Raw genomic sequence first — 17,059 nt, forward strand, 5'->3', positions numbered from 1 at the left:
GGTGAAGTATTTGCTATATGTCTGGTAGGCCTACATATATTTTCAGTTATTCTTTAGCACAGCAAACTGATACTTTAGCACAAACATTGCTCTAAAGCAGACATGTCAAACTCATGATGTCACATGACATTGCGTGATGTATCGGAGCTTTTCCCCCATTGCTGGCAATGGGGTGGGCGTGGTTTCCTTGTGACCCGTCAGGCCCGCAGGCTGGCAGTTTGACACCCCTATTCTAAAGAATGTCTGAGCTCTGTCACAGTACTATACCCATTTTTATATTGAGCACTAATGTTCCTATAATATATGAATATATTATATTATTGTATAGTATTTGGTGCTTTCGATGATAGAGGAAATTGAAACAAGAAACACATAAAATCAGAATTGTCATATTGACTTTTAGGCTAGATTTAAGACTAGAGAAGAAAAGCTGGTTTTTGGTGATGCAAAATCTATTTGGGATTACAGTTTTGAAGGAAAATAGAAGTGTAAGATATGGTACACACTACAAGTATGTAGTGTACACATACACTACATATATGTAGTCGTTGACATGACAACAATTAGGATCAGAAATGCACAGGCCCCAGTATGTGCGAACTGGAACAAATACTTCTAACACCATTTTCTTGAGCACAGGTTCTCAGGGCTGCGTCCTAAGTCCACGGCTATTCACCCTGTTGAGCCATGACTGTTGTGCTAGGTTTGCCACCAACCACATTGTGAAGTTTGTGGATGATACAACAGTAGTGGGCCTTATTCAAGATGACAATGAGGGTGCTTAGCGCAAGGAGATTGAGGGTTTGGTGAACTGGTGTAACGAAAACAGCCTAGTTTTAAAGATCGGAAAAAGCAAAGAGATCATTGTCGACTTCAGAAAACGGCACAGCCACACTCCTCTGTGCATTAATGATTCACCTGTGGAGATGGTTACCAACATGAAATTCCTGGGTGTGCAGTTAATAAGTAGGCTGGCTTGGTCGCTCAACAGCGAGACACTGGTGAAGCAGGCACAGCAGCGCCTGCATTTTCTGCATCACATGAGAAAAGCACCTCTTCTTCTATCCTTACCACTTTCTACAGTGGGACGATTGAGAGCATCCTGTCATACAACATCACAGTCTGGTTTGGAAGCATCACTGCTTCAGACAAGAAGGCAGTGCAGAGAGCAGTGAGGATGGCCAAAAAGATTATTGGCAGTTCCCTCCCTTCCATCCAGGACATAGCATATAAGCATTGCTTGAGCAGGATCCATAAGATTGTCTGGGACACTACACATCCTCTTCATGACCTGTTTTCCTTGTTACCTTCTGGGAGGAGGCTTCGTGATATTCAAAGCAGAACATCCAGATTCAGTCAGTTTTGTTCCATACAGTATTAACCTTCTGAACTCTAAAGCTTCCTCCTTCCATTATGTATTCAAGATGGACAGTGATTAATATTTATTTTATTTATTTATTTTATTTTATTGGATTTATATACCGCCCTTTCCCGAAGGACTCAGGGCGGTTTACAGGGTATTTAAAACCAAATCAATACAAACGTTAAAAACAATTAAAAAAGATTAAATCATCCCTAAAAAATAAAAACCCCAGTTAAAAATTCTCAGCCTGGGCCGGAGAGCTCAAAGAGCCAGGTCTTCAGGTCCCGGCGAAATGAACGAAGGTTGGGGGCAGTCCTAAGCTCCATGGGCAGCTGGTTCCAGAGGGCAAGCGCACCCACAGAGAAGGCCCTCCCCCTGGGTGTTATCCGCCGGCAGTCTTTTACCGGCGGCACCCTGAAAAGACCCTCCCTGTGTGAGCACACTGGACGAAGGGAACTTGATGCTGGCAGCAGGTGTTCCCTCAAATATCCCAGACCCAAGCCATTTAGGGCTTTATAGGTCATCACCAGCACCTTGAATCTCACCCGGAGGGCAACCGGAAGCCAATGCAGCTTGCGGAGTAGAGGTGTTACATGGGAGTATCGGAAAACCCCCATCACAACTCGCGCGGCCGCATTCTGCACCAGCTGAAGCCTCCGAGTGGTCCTCAAGGGCAGCCCCATGTAGAGAGCGTTGCAGTAGTCTAAACGGGAGGTCATGAGTGCATGAGTGACTGTGCGTAGGGCATCTCGGTCCAGATAGGGTCGCAACTGGCGCACCAGGTGAACCTGGGCAAAAGCCCCCCTGGTCATGGCTCCTATATGGTCTTCAAAATTGAGCCGTGAATCCAGGAGGATGCCCAAGTTGCGAGCCCTATCAACGGGGGGTAACACCTCACCCCTCATTGTTAAAGATGGAATAGTCTGGTTAAACCGAGATGCTGATATGCACAGCCACTCAGTCTTGGCAGGATTGAGGCGAAACCTGTTTCTCCCCATCCAGACCTGGACCGCCTCCAGGCAATGGGACATCACAGCGAGGGCATTGCTGGGTTGGTTCGGGGTGGAGAAAAAAAGTTGGGTATCATCAGCGTACTGATGATACCCCACCCCGAAAACACGAATGATCTCACCCGGTGGCTTCATATAGATGTTGAACAGGAGGGGCGAGAGAACCGACCCCTGAGGAACTCCACAAACGAGAGGCCTCGGGGTGGATCTCTGCCCTCCTGTCAACACCGATTGCGAGCGGCCCAGGAGATAGGAGGAGAACCACCGTAAAACGGTGCCTCCCACTCCCAACCCCCTGAGACGCTGCAGTAGGATACCATGGTCGATGGTATCGAAAGCCGCTGAGAGATCTAATAGGTCTAGGACAGAGGAACAACCCCTGTCCCGAGCCTGCCAGAGATCATTCACCAGCGCGACCAATGCCGTCTCCGTGCTGTGCCCGGGCCTGAAACCCGATTGGTACAGGTCCAGATAATCAGTTTCCTCCAGGAACAGAGGAAGCTGATGCGCCACCACGCTCTCAACAACCTTCGCCAGAAAGCGAAGGTTGGAGACTGGACGATAGTTATTTAAAACAGTCGGGTCCAGGGCAGGCTTTTTGAGGAGGGGTCTCACCACCGCCTCCTTCAAGGCGGCGGGGAAGACACCCTCCTTCAAAGAAGCAGTTATTACTGCCTGGAACCAGCCTCGTGTCCCCTCCCGGGCCGCATAAACCAGCCAGGAGGGGCACGGATCCAACAAACAGGTGGTGGAGCTCAGCCTCCCCATGATCCTGTCCACATCATCAGGGGAAACAGGATCGAACTCAGTCCAGATAACATGCTCAAGACCGTCCGATTCCTCCGCATCAGACTCCGCCCAAGCCGGCCCGGATCTGAGCGATTTTGTCCATCAGATGATGACTAAACTTCTCGGCCCGTCCCTGTAAGGGATCCTCCCTCACCTCCTGGTTAAGAAGGGAGCGAGTCACCCTAAACAGGGCGGCCGGGCAATTATCTGCGGATGTGATGAGGGCAGCGAAGTAATTAGCCTCCTCATCACAGCAAGATAAGACCTTATAAAGGTTCTTAGCTGCAATCGGTCAGATTCGGAACGGCTGGACCTCCAACCGCTCTCTAGACCCGTCTCCGACGCTTCATCTCCCGGAGCTCTGCAGAAAACCATGGAGCCCAACGGGATCTGCGCCGGGTCAGAGGTCGCAAGGGTACAACACAGTTGAGTGCCTCAGTGGCCACCTTTTCCCAGGCATCCACCAAGGCATCAACTGGGCTGTGAGTGAGGGCGATGGGTATAGACCCAAGCGCCATCTGGAACCGTTCAGGGTCCATTAGGCGCCTGGGGCGGAACCATCTAGTTGGTTCCACCGCCCAGCAGCGGGGGGTGGCATAACAGAAGACCAGCCGCAGGAGATGATGGTCGGACCATGACAGGGGAGTAACGACTGGTAAACCCCCTCCCAAATCATCCAACCACTGTCCAGACAGGAACACCAGGTCGAGAGTGTGACCCCCCACATGAGTCAGGCCTTGAATTACCTGGGTCAGGTCCATGGCCATCATGGAAGCCATGAAGTCCCGGGCTAACTCCAATGACCCTCCCAGGGAAGGCAGGTTGAAGTCACCCAGCTCTATGAGCCTGGGGAACTCCGCCGCCAACCCTGAGAGGGTGTCGAGCAGCTCGGGCAGAGCTGTTGCCACACAGCTGGGCTCCAGGTATGTAAGCAACAAGCTCATCTGAACCCGAGAACCACATCTCAGGAGGAGGGACTCCCGCCAATCTGGACAATGGTGGTCTCCCGCGGACATAAAGTCTCCCTGATAACCACCGCCACCCCACTGCCCCTACCCTGAGCCCGTGGCTGGTGTAGCACACGGAAACCTGGGGGGCATAACTCGATCAGAGGGACTCCTCCCTTCGAGCCCAACCAGGTTTCCGTAATGCATGCCAGATCCACGCGTTCCTCCTCGATCAAGTCACGAACGAGGGGAGCCTTATTAACAACGGATCTGTTACTTGTAGAGTGTAGATCTATACATATGTTGTTTATAATATGGTTAAATGTGTGTTATGTATGTGTACACTTTGAAAGCAAGCAACTAAATTTCATTTTAATGTGCCATTGTGCCCACAGTAAAAATGACAATAAAGATTATCTATCTTAAATTCCATTGCTAAGCAAAGTGGTTGTTAAATGAGTCGCACACAATTTTACCTTTTTGCCATGGTTATTAAGTGAATCACTGGAATTGCTGAGTGAATCATGCAGTCATTTTGTGAATCCAGTTCCCCCATTGACTTTGCTTGAAGCTGGCTGGGAAAGTTGCCAGTGGTAATGCTGCAACCATCATAAATACTTGCTGGTTGCCAAACACCGAAAATTTGATCACGTGACCATGGGAATGATGGCTGTGAGTGCAAGGACTAGTCATAAGTTCTTTTTCAATGCTGTTGTAACTTCCAGTGGTTAAATGAATAGTTGTAAATTGAGGACTGCCTGTATTACAAGATAATAGTTTTCTCATTCCATTTGGAACGGTTGGATTTAGAAACACAAAATCAAATGACAAAATGAGCTGAAAAAAGACTGCAAGATTCATTTTTTCCAACAAAACTGTTTAGACTGACTTCTATTGATTTGTTTCTCTCTCCTAAAATTAATTGCCAGCTTCGTTAACATAAAAATAGGCCAGTTTAGGATGCTGAGGCCCACTGCATGTGTGATAGGATAAGATAAATGTTCCTCTCCTCTAATTAAGATAATTAATGTATTTCTAAAACTGATTACAAATTGGAAATAGTTCAATTCTACAGTTTAGTTCAAGTTTTTGTTTTGCTTTGTTTTATTGACATTTAAAAAAATTAGTTGAATTATATTCCATCAGACTTCTAAATTAATTTTATCTCATTATAATTGCACTTCATTTTAAAAGAAAACGTTAATGTTTTTAATGATTAAAGTGACAAAAAAAGAAATTGAAAGAAAAAAATTAGCTTCAATCCACTGTAATAAAACTAAATAAATGCATGCTTTAGATTAGGAAAGGCTGAGACAAATTCAGAAGGTAACAATATAATTCATAAGCAGCACTAAGGAAATCCATATTCCTTTAAAAGTAGGAGTCGTACCCATAGGAAGAAAATAAAAACCAATTGTGGGATAATAAATATAAGGTTGACATAAGAAAAGCAAAAACAATATCCAAAAGCATATTTCTGTGTTAACATTTAAACAATACAATAACAACCTAAATAATGGCTGGAAAGTTAAAAGTGAATGAATAACAATTAAGGTTCAATTTATTTGCAGTTTAAGTTGCACGATCTTTGGGATTACAATAACTATTACTTGTACAAAATAAGCAATGAAGAAAAATGAAGGTTACAATTGAATTGGAAATAAAAGTCAATACTGTAACAGCTTTGTCATATTACCATATTTGGAGTGTGAACCAGATCCAGAAAAAGTTGTGATTTTCAGGTTTCATGAAAGATGATGTACTATGTAAAACCGGTAAACAGAGATTGTATGATTTATGATTTGGGTTCTATTTCTTTATAGGAAAAGCTAAACCTGTGAAGCTTTTTAGTAGAATATTTATTTATTTTATTTATTTTAATTCCATTTATATCCCGCCCTTATGATAGTAGTTAGAAAAATTACGCCTGGTGATTCATTGCAGAGGAAGTAGATAGATTTTTCTTTCTTCCAGACCAATAAAAGAACTTAATGCAGTGTATATTTAACTTAACAGAATACCCTATCCCAAGATGATTACTACCCTTAAAATGATTTAAGCAAATTAACAGAAAAACAGTTAACAGAATTAACAGTCTCTTTGTGATTTTTAACAGAGATAAGTTATTTGATACCTTCACATTTAAAGGTTAACATTTATAGAAGTGGAGCAGACAACCTGTAACACTCAGCATAGGTTTTGCAGATGAATGCCAGGGGAGTTTAAAAAAGAGGAAAAGAGGAATTGGGAGGGAAAGCTGTAATCTATTGTTGACAAAAGCAGGAGAAAAAACAAAGGGAAGAGAAAGAGAGAAGATCCTCTGTAAATGATGAGTTCAGTTTTCTGATAAGAATGAGCTGGCCTTCTAGCTGCTGGATATGTAGGAGGATATCATGGAGTTGGAGAAGGGACAGAGAAGAATGCCCAAAATAATCAACAGGTTGGAATAACTCTTCTGTCATGAAAATTTGCAAGATTTGGGACTTGGGGCTTCAAAAATAGGCACATAGAATTTTCTAAACTAACATGTTGTTTTAAGAAAGTGAATGGCAACATTTTTCTATATTTCATAATGCTGCAACCTGAAAAAAGTGGAAAATTCAAAATAAATAAAGGAAATTATCCTATGTCACATAAGATAAAGTGATGGCAAACAACTTCAGTGACTTTTAATGGGACTCAAAAATGAAGGATAATGCTAGCAGCTGTTAGTCATGATAATTACTGTAATTACCCACATCGGGATAATATAATGCAAATACTAGTGGTTGTGCACCAATAGCAGGGTGATGCTGTGCTCATTCGCTGCCTGGATATACCTGGGAACAGAGTGATGAACTGCATTTCTGCTTTTTCTTTATTATGTTCTTAATAGAAAAGCATAAAAATAAATAGTAAAAAAGCAATATTAATATAACATCTTATTGAAGTAAGTAGAGTGATTCCATGGAGGAAGAATTAAGGACTTCTTTAATCTTGCTAATTTATGTTGAGTAGGGCAGAAGCAGAAAAAGTAAGAAAGTCCTTCTGCATTCCCTTTTTTTTTAAAAAACTTCCCATCTAATGATACATGTAGAAGTTAAAATAACTGCTTCTGTTAGATGTAGTTGCTAGGTCAAGAGAAATACAGAGTTCTGGAATGCATGGGTTGAAAACCTCCACCATTTGTTCCTTGTAGATAGCCAAAATGCTCTTCCTTTCTCATTGTCAGGGATAAATACTAAGCCAGTGAGCTTTCCACAGGAATGCCTCAAGAGACTTAAAAGTCACCCCAGAAATATATCTCTCTGCTGGTGGGCCAGAAAATGATTATCTGTTAAAAAACTTAAACCTGAAATCAAAATCATGCATGATAATGGAATATTTTATTAATATGTATATGTAAAAATAGCATGCGTGTTTCTGGGAATAAACAGAAGAACATGAACTGGGAAGACTTTTACAGACTTTAATGCTTTGCATCTAATTAAGATGTTCCACTTTATAACAAGAACATCTGTTTGAACTAAAAAATCAAGATCACAGTTCTGTAGTTTTTACAGTCGAGATCAAAAAGAGTGCAAATGCCAAAATGTCATACAAGGGAAAGAATAAGTTGGAATTCTATTTCTTGGTCCAACTTTATAACGTACATAGAAGAAGAGGGCCTTTACGCCTTATGTCAGGTTTTTTAAGGCAAAGATGATGAGAGATTAAAATAAAAAAGTGTGCAGGAAAGATTGCTTAAATGACCAGCATAATTTGTGTTCTACTTAGATATCTGAGACTATTAAAAGGAACTTTTTGTACATTTATAAAGCATATATTGTTTAAGCTTTCAAAACTTATTAAAACCATTTCCCCATTGTCAGAATGGTGGGGATGGCAGGGAAGAAGGTGGATTTCATGGATTTTTGGCAGGATACTGCTGCTGGTAGTTTTTCTATAAATCATAAAGGATCAGAAACAAAAAAAAGCATGAAATAGTATTTTTTGAAGCAGTGTACTTTTAAATTCTGCTGTTGTAGATAGCCTCAGTCTTAAATGAGATAATGCCCAAAGGCTGCAAAGACTAAAATCCAAAATGTCTATGATCAAAAAAGCCTTACAAATTAAAGTACTTGAATGCATAATTCAAGTCATAATAGCACTTTATCCCTATCAATCCCAGCTCTTTTCTGTTAGGGGGAATCCAATAGATATGTCTATGCAAAAAAGTATAACCAATTGGCACATTAAAACTAAGCTTTAATTTTTAAGGAAATGATGATTAAACTTTCCCTTCCTTTGGATTATTTCTCTTACTTTATTTTGAAATACCAAAATTCCTAAATGAATGTGTATTGATGTGTGCAGTTACAGCCTCATCTCTCTCACTATTAAAGGTAAAAAAAACCTGCTGTTTTTAAACCCTATCATGCAGAGCCATTTTTTGCACAGTGATTTAACAGCTGAAACCCTCAATTTTCAACTGACCTATTCATAATGTGAGCTTTGCCTGCCAACCTCTTGTTGTGTGAGAAAGCTGATTAAATTGAAAGTTGCATCCAGCTTGTTAGTTGTGTCTTTATGTAATTTCTGCCAAAAGATAGCTACAATTTGGTTATTCATAGTTTTATGATTATTAAAATAATTGACAAGAGTAGTTCATATATTGGATATGTATTCTATTTATGATATTCATCCAAAATCTTTGTTTTCTTGATATGTAGCTTTTGTTTTCTGGGGATTAAATCTATGGCATTAGAAGAACATTAGAGTTCACTGAATAATTTTGCTTAGTTCTGAGAAACCTGAAACCTATAGCATAATTTTTCTTAAGATTTTATCCGATTGCCATGTTTTTGACATTTTTGCATATGTGCTATTTCCCTAGACTATACTCATACAAATGTTAGATCATTCCATAATTTGTCACCTTTCCTATTGCAGTCTCAAGCTAGCATGAAGCATAACATTATGTAGATAGTAGTGCCACCTTGCCTTGTGCTCTACTTATTTTTAGAATCCAATGATTTCATAGATGATGATACCAGAAATCTGTAGTAACCTGTAATTTCTCTAAAGGGCAGCATCTGTAATCATTTCAAAGTCCTTTTAGAGAAATAGAAGGTGAACCAACCCCTCTTCCCAAAGTTGGCCAAAGTGATTGGAAGAGCTGATATGAAATATAAAGCACAAACTATAAACCAGAGCACAAACTATAAAGTCCTTTCTCTCCCATCCCCATCCCACTTTTGCATGTACAGTATGTGTGACTCATATACTTTTCCTAATTTAAGATCTTCCTAGTACAAACTGTGAACACCCACACACAAATTATACCGCCCCCCCCACAGCAAATAGCAGGATTCCTGGCTGACAGTTCTGAGAATTTAAAAATCAAGACCAGTTTCATTTGCAGATAAACTGAAAATGGCTATAGAGACACAGAGCCAGCAGTGGATGGGAAGGTGGCATTTCCCTGTGTCATTTGATGGGCTGATTGGAGCTGAGTGTGATAGCTGTTTTCACATGGTTCACCTTGAGGCACCCAAGATTGTCTGCATGGGAATTTTGTATTGGGAGAAGAAGGAAATCGTGACAACTGGAACAATTAAGGGTGGCTCTGGGCTGGGGATAAGATGGAGGCACCATGATGTGAAAATGTCCATCAAACATGATTAGCAAACAGTTCTCTAGCAGGAGTATGATACACTTAGTTTCATACCTTAGTTTTAAAGCACTTAACCTTTTAAATGTGTACTCCAACTTGAACAAAGCATATTGCACATGTTAGGATATATTCAGTTAAAACATCAGTTTATGAGATGAATATCTGTCAGCTGTATCAGCACTCAATGTCTTCTTTTTTTGTCTTTAGGAGAAGCTAAGAATCTTCCTACGTATCCAGGGCCAAACAAAATGCGGGATTGTTATTGTACAGTAAACTTGGACCAGGAAGAAGTTTTCAGGACCAAAATAGTGGAGAAATCACTATGGTAATATTTCACTGAATTTAAATTATTTCAGCATTTGTACCTTAATTTATTTTAGGCACAGTATTCTGTTTTGTGAACTGGGAACTGTCATCAAGCAATTTTTAATATATGTAATAGAGCACAAATATAATGCAGAAACAGTAATGCTCAATAAAATCAACAGTTCCCTAAGACCTTTCTTCCTCCAATTGTTAAAACAAAAGTTACTCTGTTATGTTTTGCTTCTGTATTAATATATTCGATGTATGTACATTCCCTTTGCTCAGGAGCTTAAGATAGTATACAAAATGCCATTCCTTCCTCCAGTATTTCCCTACAATTACATCCTTGTGAACCAGGCTAGGCAGACAGAAGGTGACTGACCCAAAGTCACCCACTATGAATGAAGATGGCTGTGGGGAAGAGACTCCGTAGTGATTGTAGGGATGTGGAGTGAGATTAGGGTCTGTGGAGATACAACAGCCTTTTTCCATATGTGAAATTATGGTGCATATTGCCAGGAAAACAGGAGTAGGATAAGGCCATTAATGTATGGATAGAAACTGGCCAAGCAAGAATTATGTCTAAAATTGTCTAACACTTAAGCACCAACAGAAGTGGCTGCGTCTTTACAGATTTCCTAAGCCTCAAGAGAGGCATTTGGGAACAATACAGAAAAAGACCCTTTCCTGCTTTTAGAAACAGGCCTTGGACAGAAAGACAGAATCTTTAAATTAATGTATACATTTGGTAACAAGATCTGCCTTCATTGCTGAATATTATATTCAGGAAATAATTATATGAATATGCAGTTTTCCACTGTAGCAGAATTGTCACATAGAAGAACGTGGAAGGTTCAAACAGCAGCACAAGTTCACTTACTGGTTGCAAGTAATTCTGGACCTCATGCCAAACAGCATCTTTAAAGTCTGCAGTCCCAAACATTTGCTACCCAGTTAGGTTATAAGAATCCTTTTCTGCCTTTTCTTCATCAGCCACATAGACATTGGTCTGCACTTATTTTTAGCAAGCAGATTCATAACTGTCATATGCCTGGAATGGGAGGGGGACTCTTTGGTATTGGGAACTAAAGTAGCATAGATGTCCTTGTCTCAAACTTCTAATATTTAATGAGAATTTACAAATGCTCATAAAAACAGAGAGAAGACATCCATGATTAGCATTACCAGGCATGCATAATGTTCAGTTTGTTCTTTTGTGTTAATAGGGTAGTTTAAAGAAGTACTTCAGTATGTGAAAGAACATCCAGTGACAGATACATGATGAGACATGCAACATAAAATATTAAAACAATTTTTATCATATGAGTTGACACATCATCTTAAACAACTTACTCTACTTGAGGTTGGATGTATTAGTTTTGCTTATTTTTTAATCCTTTTCTTTTCTGACAGGTGCTTAAAACATGAATACTTGGTTTTTAAAGGATTCCTGTGAACCAAAGGGAATTGATGGATTCTTTATGTACATATAAAGCGTAATGTTGCATACATTATGCTTTACATTTAACATTTTGGCATCAGATTAGATTAAGTTTTTCCTCTTAGAATTTCATTACAACATTCTTATGGAATGTGTTCAGAAGCTGGGAATATTCTGTCTCCCATGGAGAAGTCAGATACACACTTTGCAAAGTTAGAAGTATGGAAGATTATGTACACTACAGGAAAAAAATCCCCTCATGCATGAAAGCTGTTCCCTAATAACTATACAACAAAACAAAGTTCTTCCAACATTACAGTGCCTGGGCAACCACCTCAAGCTTCTTTCTCTTTAGAGAAGCATTTGAATGTAGCAGCAGCAACAGCTTGAACAAGTTTTGTCTTAATTCTTGAATATACTTCCACATGAATAGACCACTAGTTCAGGGCTTTTCAACCTTTTCACAGATTGCACCACTTTTAGGACATGACAAATTTGAATACCACCAGTGCTTAGCAAGGTGTCAAAAACTTGATGACTAAAAAAAGGGGGGGGGATTTTGGGCTTTACTGCTTAGAATCATTTCTTGTTATAGAAATGGCTAGTTTATAATATGGAAAAGTAAAAAGTTAAGGTTCAATGTTAATGCTTCCTACTGCAACAATAGAACTCAGAAGTCAATGCCTTTTTTTTCTTTTTTCTTTTTCCCTTCTCCCCCTCACTTTTCCCTTTTTCTCTCACCTTTCACTGGCAACCCTCCCACCCTTTGCTAGCAAAAGCCTCTTGCTTGCTCTCATTCACTCACACGCTGCTCGCACAAGCTTCTTTCTCACTCCCATTCACCCTCACGCTGCTTGGACAAGCCCCTCACTCGCTCTTTCAGTCACTCTTTGCTCGCAAAGGCCACTTGCTCGCTCTCTCCTTCACTAACAAAAGTCTCTTCTCTTTCTCCGTATGCTTTCTTTTTCTCTCCCGCCAAAACCTGCTCCTTTTATAGCTTCTCCTCTCTTTGCCCTCCTCCTCCTTTTCTCCTCCGGGTGCACTGGAAACGCCAACCAGAATGCAGCCACGCGCTCAGATCCTGGGGCTTCTGCCAAGCGCTGCAGCTCCAGCTGATCTCCTCCAGGCCTGTGCGGCGCCACTTTAGCTCGTTCTCTCCCCAGCTATACTTGGCTAGGGGTTGCATACCACCTGCCAGGTGCTAAAGTACCACTGGTAGTACGCATACACCAGTTGAAAAGTCCTGCACTAGTGCATACTATAGGGACGCGGTGGCTCAGTGGGTTAGGACGCTGAGCTTGTCGATCAGAAGGTCAGCAGTTTGGCTGGTCGAATCCCGAGTGCTGCGTAACAAAGTGAGCGCCTGTTACTCGTCCCAGCTTCTGCCAACCTAGCAGTTCGAAAGCACATAAAAATGCAAGTAGAAAAATAGGGACCACTATGGTGGGAAGGTAACAGCATTCCGTGCGCCTTTGGCTAGACAGTCATGCCGGCCACATGACCACGCTAGACAGTCATGCCGGCCACATGACCACGGAGACGTCCTCGGACAAGCGCTGGCTCTTCGGCTTTGAAACGGAGATGAGCACCAGCCTCTAGAGTCGGAAACAACTAGCACGTATGTGCGGGGGATCCTTTACCTTTACTTAGTGCATACTATGTTCCTCCCTTTCTCTGTCAGAGTTTACATCTGAACCACAATTGACACAATACCAGTCAGGCAGTCAAACATCAGGATTTTTTTTCCATTTTCTGTCTGTTGAGCCTTACACCTAGCCAAAGATAGCTATTGGCTGATAAAATAGATTGGGAAGAGATTGCTTTTATCCAGACTTTTTTTAAGAGAGAAGGTAAATAAAAGGGTGAGACCTTTTAGATTTCTTCTATTACTTTCCTGAGATGTCTCAGGCATTGCTTTTTGGTCCTACCAATGTTCACTTCTAAATTTCTAATTTAAAAAGTCACATGCTGTGTAACATCAAAAAAGCATTTAAAGCATTGAAATCATTTAAATTTAATTTAAATGAAAAAAATTGATTTTAAAAAATTCCAAAAAAGAATTGACATGAACAAAAGAAACTGTTCCAGAGTTATTGTTATTTTTAAATTAACTGCATAATGCACAAAGAAGTAGTGTCATGTCTTTTTTACCTTCTACCTTACATTATCTGAGACCAGCCATTGACTATACTTGCTGGGAATCACAGCAGAATCAAATGCATACAAAGAACTTTCAGTGGAGAAGGCTCCCCAAATTGCACTGCATGCAAGTAGATCTAAGAATCTTTCTGAGCTAGATAGAAGACATCTGCAAAGAGTAGGGGGGGGGAATCCAAGGTTTAAATAGAAAGATTTTTAAAAATTGGCTACATGAAACACTGATAAGCAGTTATTTCTATCAAAGTAGATCTTACAAAGTACTGCCTAAAAGGATGCCCAGTTTTTGCATATGCCATATTTCTTACTTTGAATCTGTAAACAAATTACACAGAAAAAACAAGGGTGCATTTACATTTGCAGAAAGATGCATTTAACTTCACAGTATAGAAGCTGTGTCAGTTTCTACTCATAGGAATTCATTGAAACATGCAATTTGACTAAGGGAACCTAAACTTTTGCATATGCTTTACTAATTACTTGTACATTGCATGTCATACTTTTCATACATATATTTGGTTTCTTTCTATTTTAACTCTATGATGTAAATTCCTGCCACAGAATATAACATTCGCTGTGACATTTTTAATTACTTTCTTTTTAAAATTCATTTACAAGCCACATAGGAGACATTCAGTTTGGGATCTCTTATTATTAGTTACTGTAAAGGTTGCAATGTAACTGCATTCATAATTCTTCCCTTTTGAGAAATGTAACAGTATTTTTAATAAACTGATCAAATGCTACCTGAGAGACTCTGTTGTAAGATAATATAATTGAGGGAGAAAGCCTCCAAAACATTTGCTTTTAGGTTTTACATTATAGTGAAATTCAATATTTTGCAGAGCTAAAAGGTTAAATTATGAAAAAATATAGTTATGAATGACAATTATTATATCTACATGTTTATTACTTTTTCTTACCAAATCATTTTCATTGTAAAAGAATACATTAAAAGAAAACTAAAAAAAAGTGTTACAGCCTTGAATATGGAATTTATCTAAAAACTAGTTAAGAGTATGTGTGTGAAATATCTTGCAATTAAGAATAAGTCCAGAAAACTAATGAATCCTATTGGCCATAAAGCTGATTTTTACTGTTTCTCAACCATAGTTTAGTCAGATTTTGTGAATGAGCTTAGTAATTGACAATTTCAAATTAGGAAAGGATTTGTGGAAATTAATTGATAGATATTTGCATAATAGTTTCAATATAAACGTAATCAATTTTTAATCTGATTTTAAATACAGGTGTTTGTTAGGTATACAAGAATTCACTGAAACTTGTAGTAAATATCAAATCATGAATTTCCTATCACACATACATTTCTGTGCAATTTGTGACATTCAAACATTCTTCTTCTATAGGTCCCATTATCATGAAAAAGTAAAGGTGGTGGGTTTATTCAGAGTAAAGCTTTTTGTTATGAATTCTCTGCATAAAGAAAGCAATTCCCTCTGCGCTCAGTTTTCGGTAGGCTCCAAAGGCTGTTTTTAAAAGCCCTGGTATGGTTCTAAACTTTGGTTTTATTTTTTGCATGATTTCATTCAATTCCTTATCTAAATATTTCTCTTTCTTTGAATCTAGTTTTAAATATTTTCTATTTGCATCTGTAGGTGTTTGTTTTGATATTTAAAATATGTGGTTTGTACTGCTCTAAAACAATGTTATAGTAGTTTGATAGTTCAAGAGGTACTTGTTTTAGTCAGAAAAATGCACTGTGGGTCAGCTTTCTCTTACAAAGAATATATTGTTCTTGAAGATCTTCCCAGTGTCAATTTGGCTGCATTCTTCTAGCATTTTTCTTTGGACAAGTAGAAATAGGAAGTGCTGCTTCTAAAAGTTCTTCTGAAACCACTGAATAACATGATTTTGTTGCCCATATGACTGTTAGTATTGGTGGGAATGTCACAACCTTCCCATATGTATTCTTTCAGGAATTCTGTAAAAATAAGACTTTTTTTAAAAAAATAGGTACTCCCAACAACTGTGTGTGGCTTTTTTCCCTTTGGGCTTGCTGTCTTTCAACACGGAAAGTCTCAAGAACAAATTGATTCAAATGAATTTTTCCTTATTTAGAGCTTCATTGCTAATTAGGAAGATCATAGTTACAGATATACCCGTAAAAGGTCTAGGCTCGCAACAGTTGCTACAGTATTAACTTGAATTCTGTAGGAGAGAATAGCACTTTAAGTAGCCTGGAAGAGGAGAAATTGTTCAAGAGCTCTTCTGAAATATAAAATTATTTTTTGACTTGTGCTGAATAAGATTAATTCCTAGTTGGGGAAAGACACCCACAAACGAGTGACATAGTACCAGTTAGTCAGATCGGACAGCAAATACTGTTGAAATGGCTTGTCCAGGATTCTGAATATGTTCAGAATATACCTAGTAATGAGAACTGATATTTCAAATTGTACTTCTTCAACTGTATTCTCCATTGGATTTTATTTTATATTTTCTTCCTCATTCTAAATATAAACCCTGAAATGATTATCTGGGGATGAAATACATCATTTGTAGGTGCACTTTAAGTACCCTTAGAATAAATATTCTGTGCAGTAGAAATATCAACCTTCTGAATGTGGAGCCTCTGGTTGTCCATACTAGTTGAGAGTTAGAGTCCTAAAATGTTTAGCAGACTCCAGGATAGAAGGAAGGCTGGTGCTCACTGCATAGTGATTTCAGCTGTGCCCATAGATTGTCAAGTTGGTAAAAAGGGAAGGAATGGAAAAGGAGATAAGACAAAGTACTAAAATTCAGAGAAAGTAGGAGAGGTGTTATCATGGCAGCAGGAGGCCACGTCCCCCCTCACAAGAGAATTAAAAAAGAGTGTGGAAAAAAATAAAGGAATATGCAGCTATTATTTTAATATGTTTGTAATAGCATTCCAACTGCTTGTACATGGAATGCATATAACCTGCTGACTACTTCCTATTTTTTATGATAGATTGTTTACTGAACAATGGGATAGTGTTAAACAATTATGTTGAAAAAAACGGGTGGTATTTATAATTATTTTGTGGCAATTCTGTAACAAAGAAAAAGAAGTTTGATGTATCTCTAGGTCAGTATATATACAGTCTGAAATGTGAGAATGGCCAAATTACCTTAATTTGTATATAAACATTTTCTTTTTCTATAAAAATGCAAGGCCTGTTGTCCGGAATAATGCTTTATGTATATATAAAATTATACTGCAATATAGTGTTCTTTTAAGGTTTACAACATTGGAAAAATAAAGGTATATGTATACATCCTTGAAAAAGCAGTTTTGGATTTCCACTTTCAAGAATCAAGCTGTAAAAAAGATCCAACTTTCAAAGCAGTTTGGAAGGTGTGATATATTATGTTTTGAAGCCACATAAATTTTATAGCTTTAAGAAGTGACAGGCCTTAGGGCAGTTGTGG

At 39.2% G+C, this 17,059-nt stretch overlaps 1 protein-coding gene across 2 annotated transcripts in view; it reads left to right on the forward strand.

Annotated features, from left to right (window-relative positions):
- The window catches only part of RASA3 (RAS p21 protein activator 3), a 152,102-nt gene that overhangs the window by 34,313 nt on the left and 100,730 nt on the right, over nucleotides 1-17,059 (forward strand). For both annotated transcript variants that reach the window (XR_014026323.1, XM_081326879.1), the window contains exon 2: nucleotides 9,952-10,069. Coding sequence is in view for 1 of the 2 variants with exons in the window: in XM_081326879.1 (XP_081183005.1) it covers nucleotides 9,952-10,069 (118 nt within the window). In the remaining variant the exon portion in view is untranslated. The remainder of the gene's footprint in view (nucleotides 1-9,951; nucleotides 10,070-17,059) is intronic.

Source organism: Vipera berus (assembly GCF_964194415.1).
Source record: "Vipera berus genome assembly, chromosome: 4".
Classification (NCBI taxonomy): Eukaryota; Metazoa; Chordata; class Lepidosauria; order Squamata; family Viperidae; genus Vipera; species Vipera berus.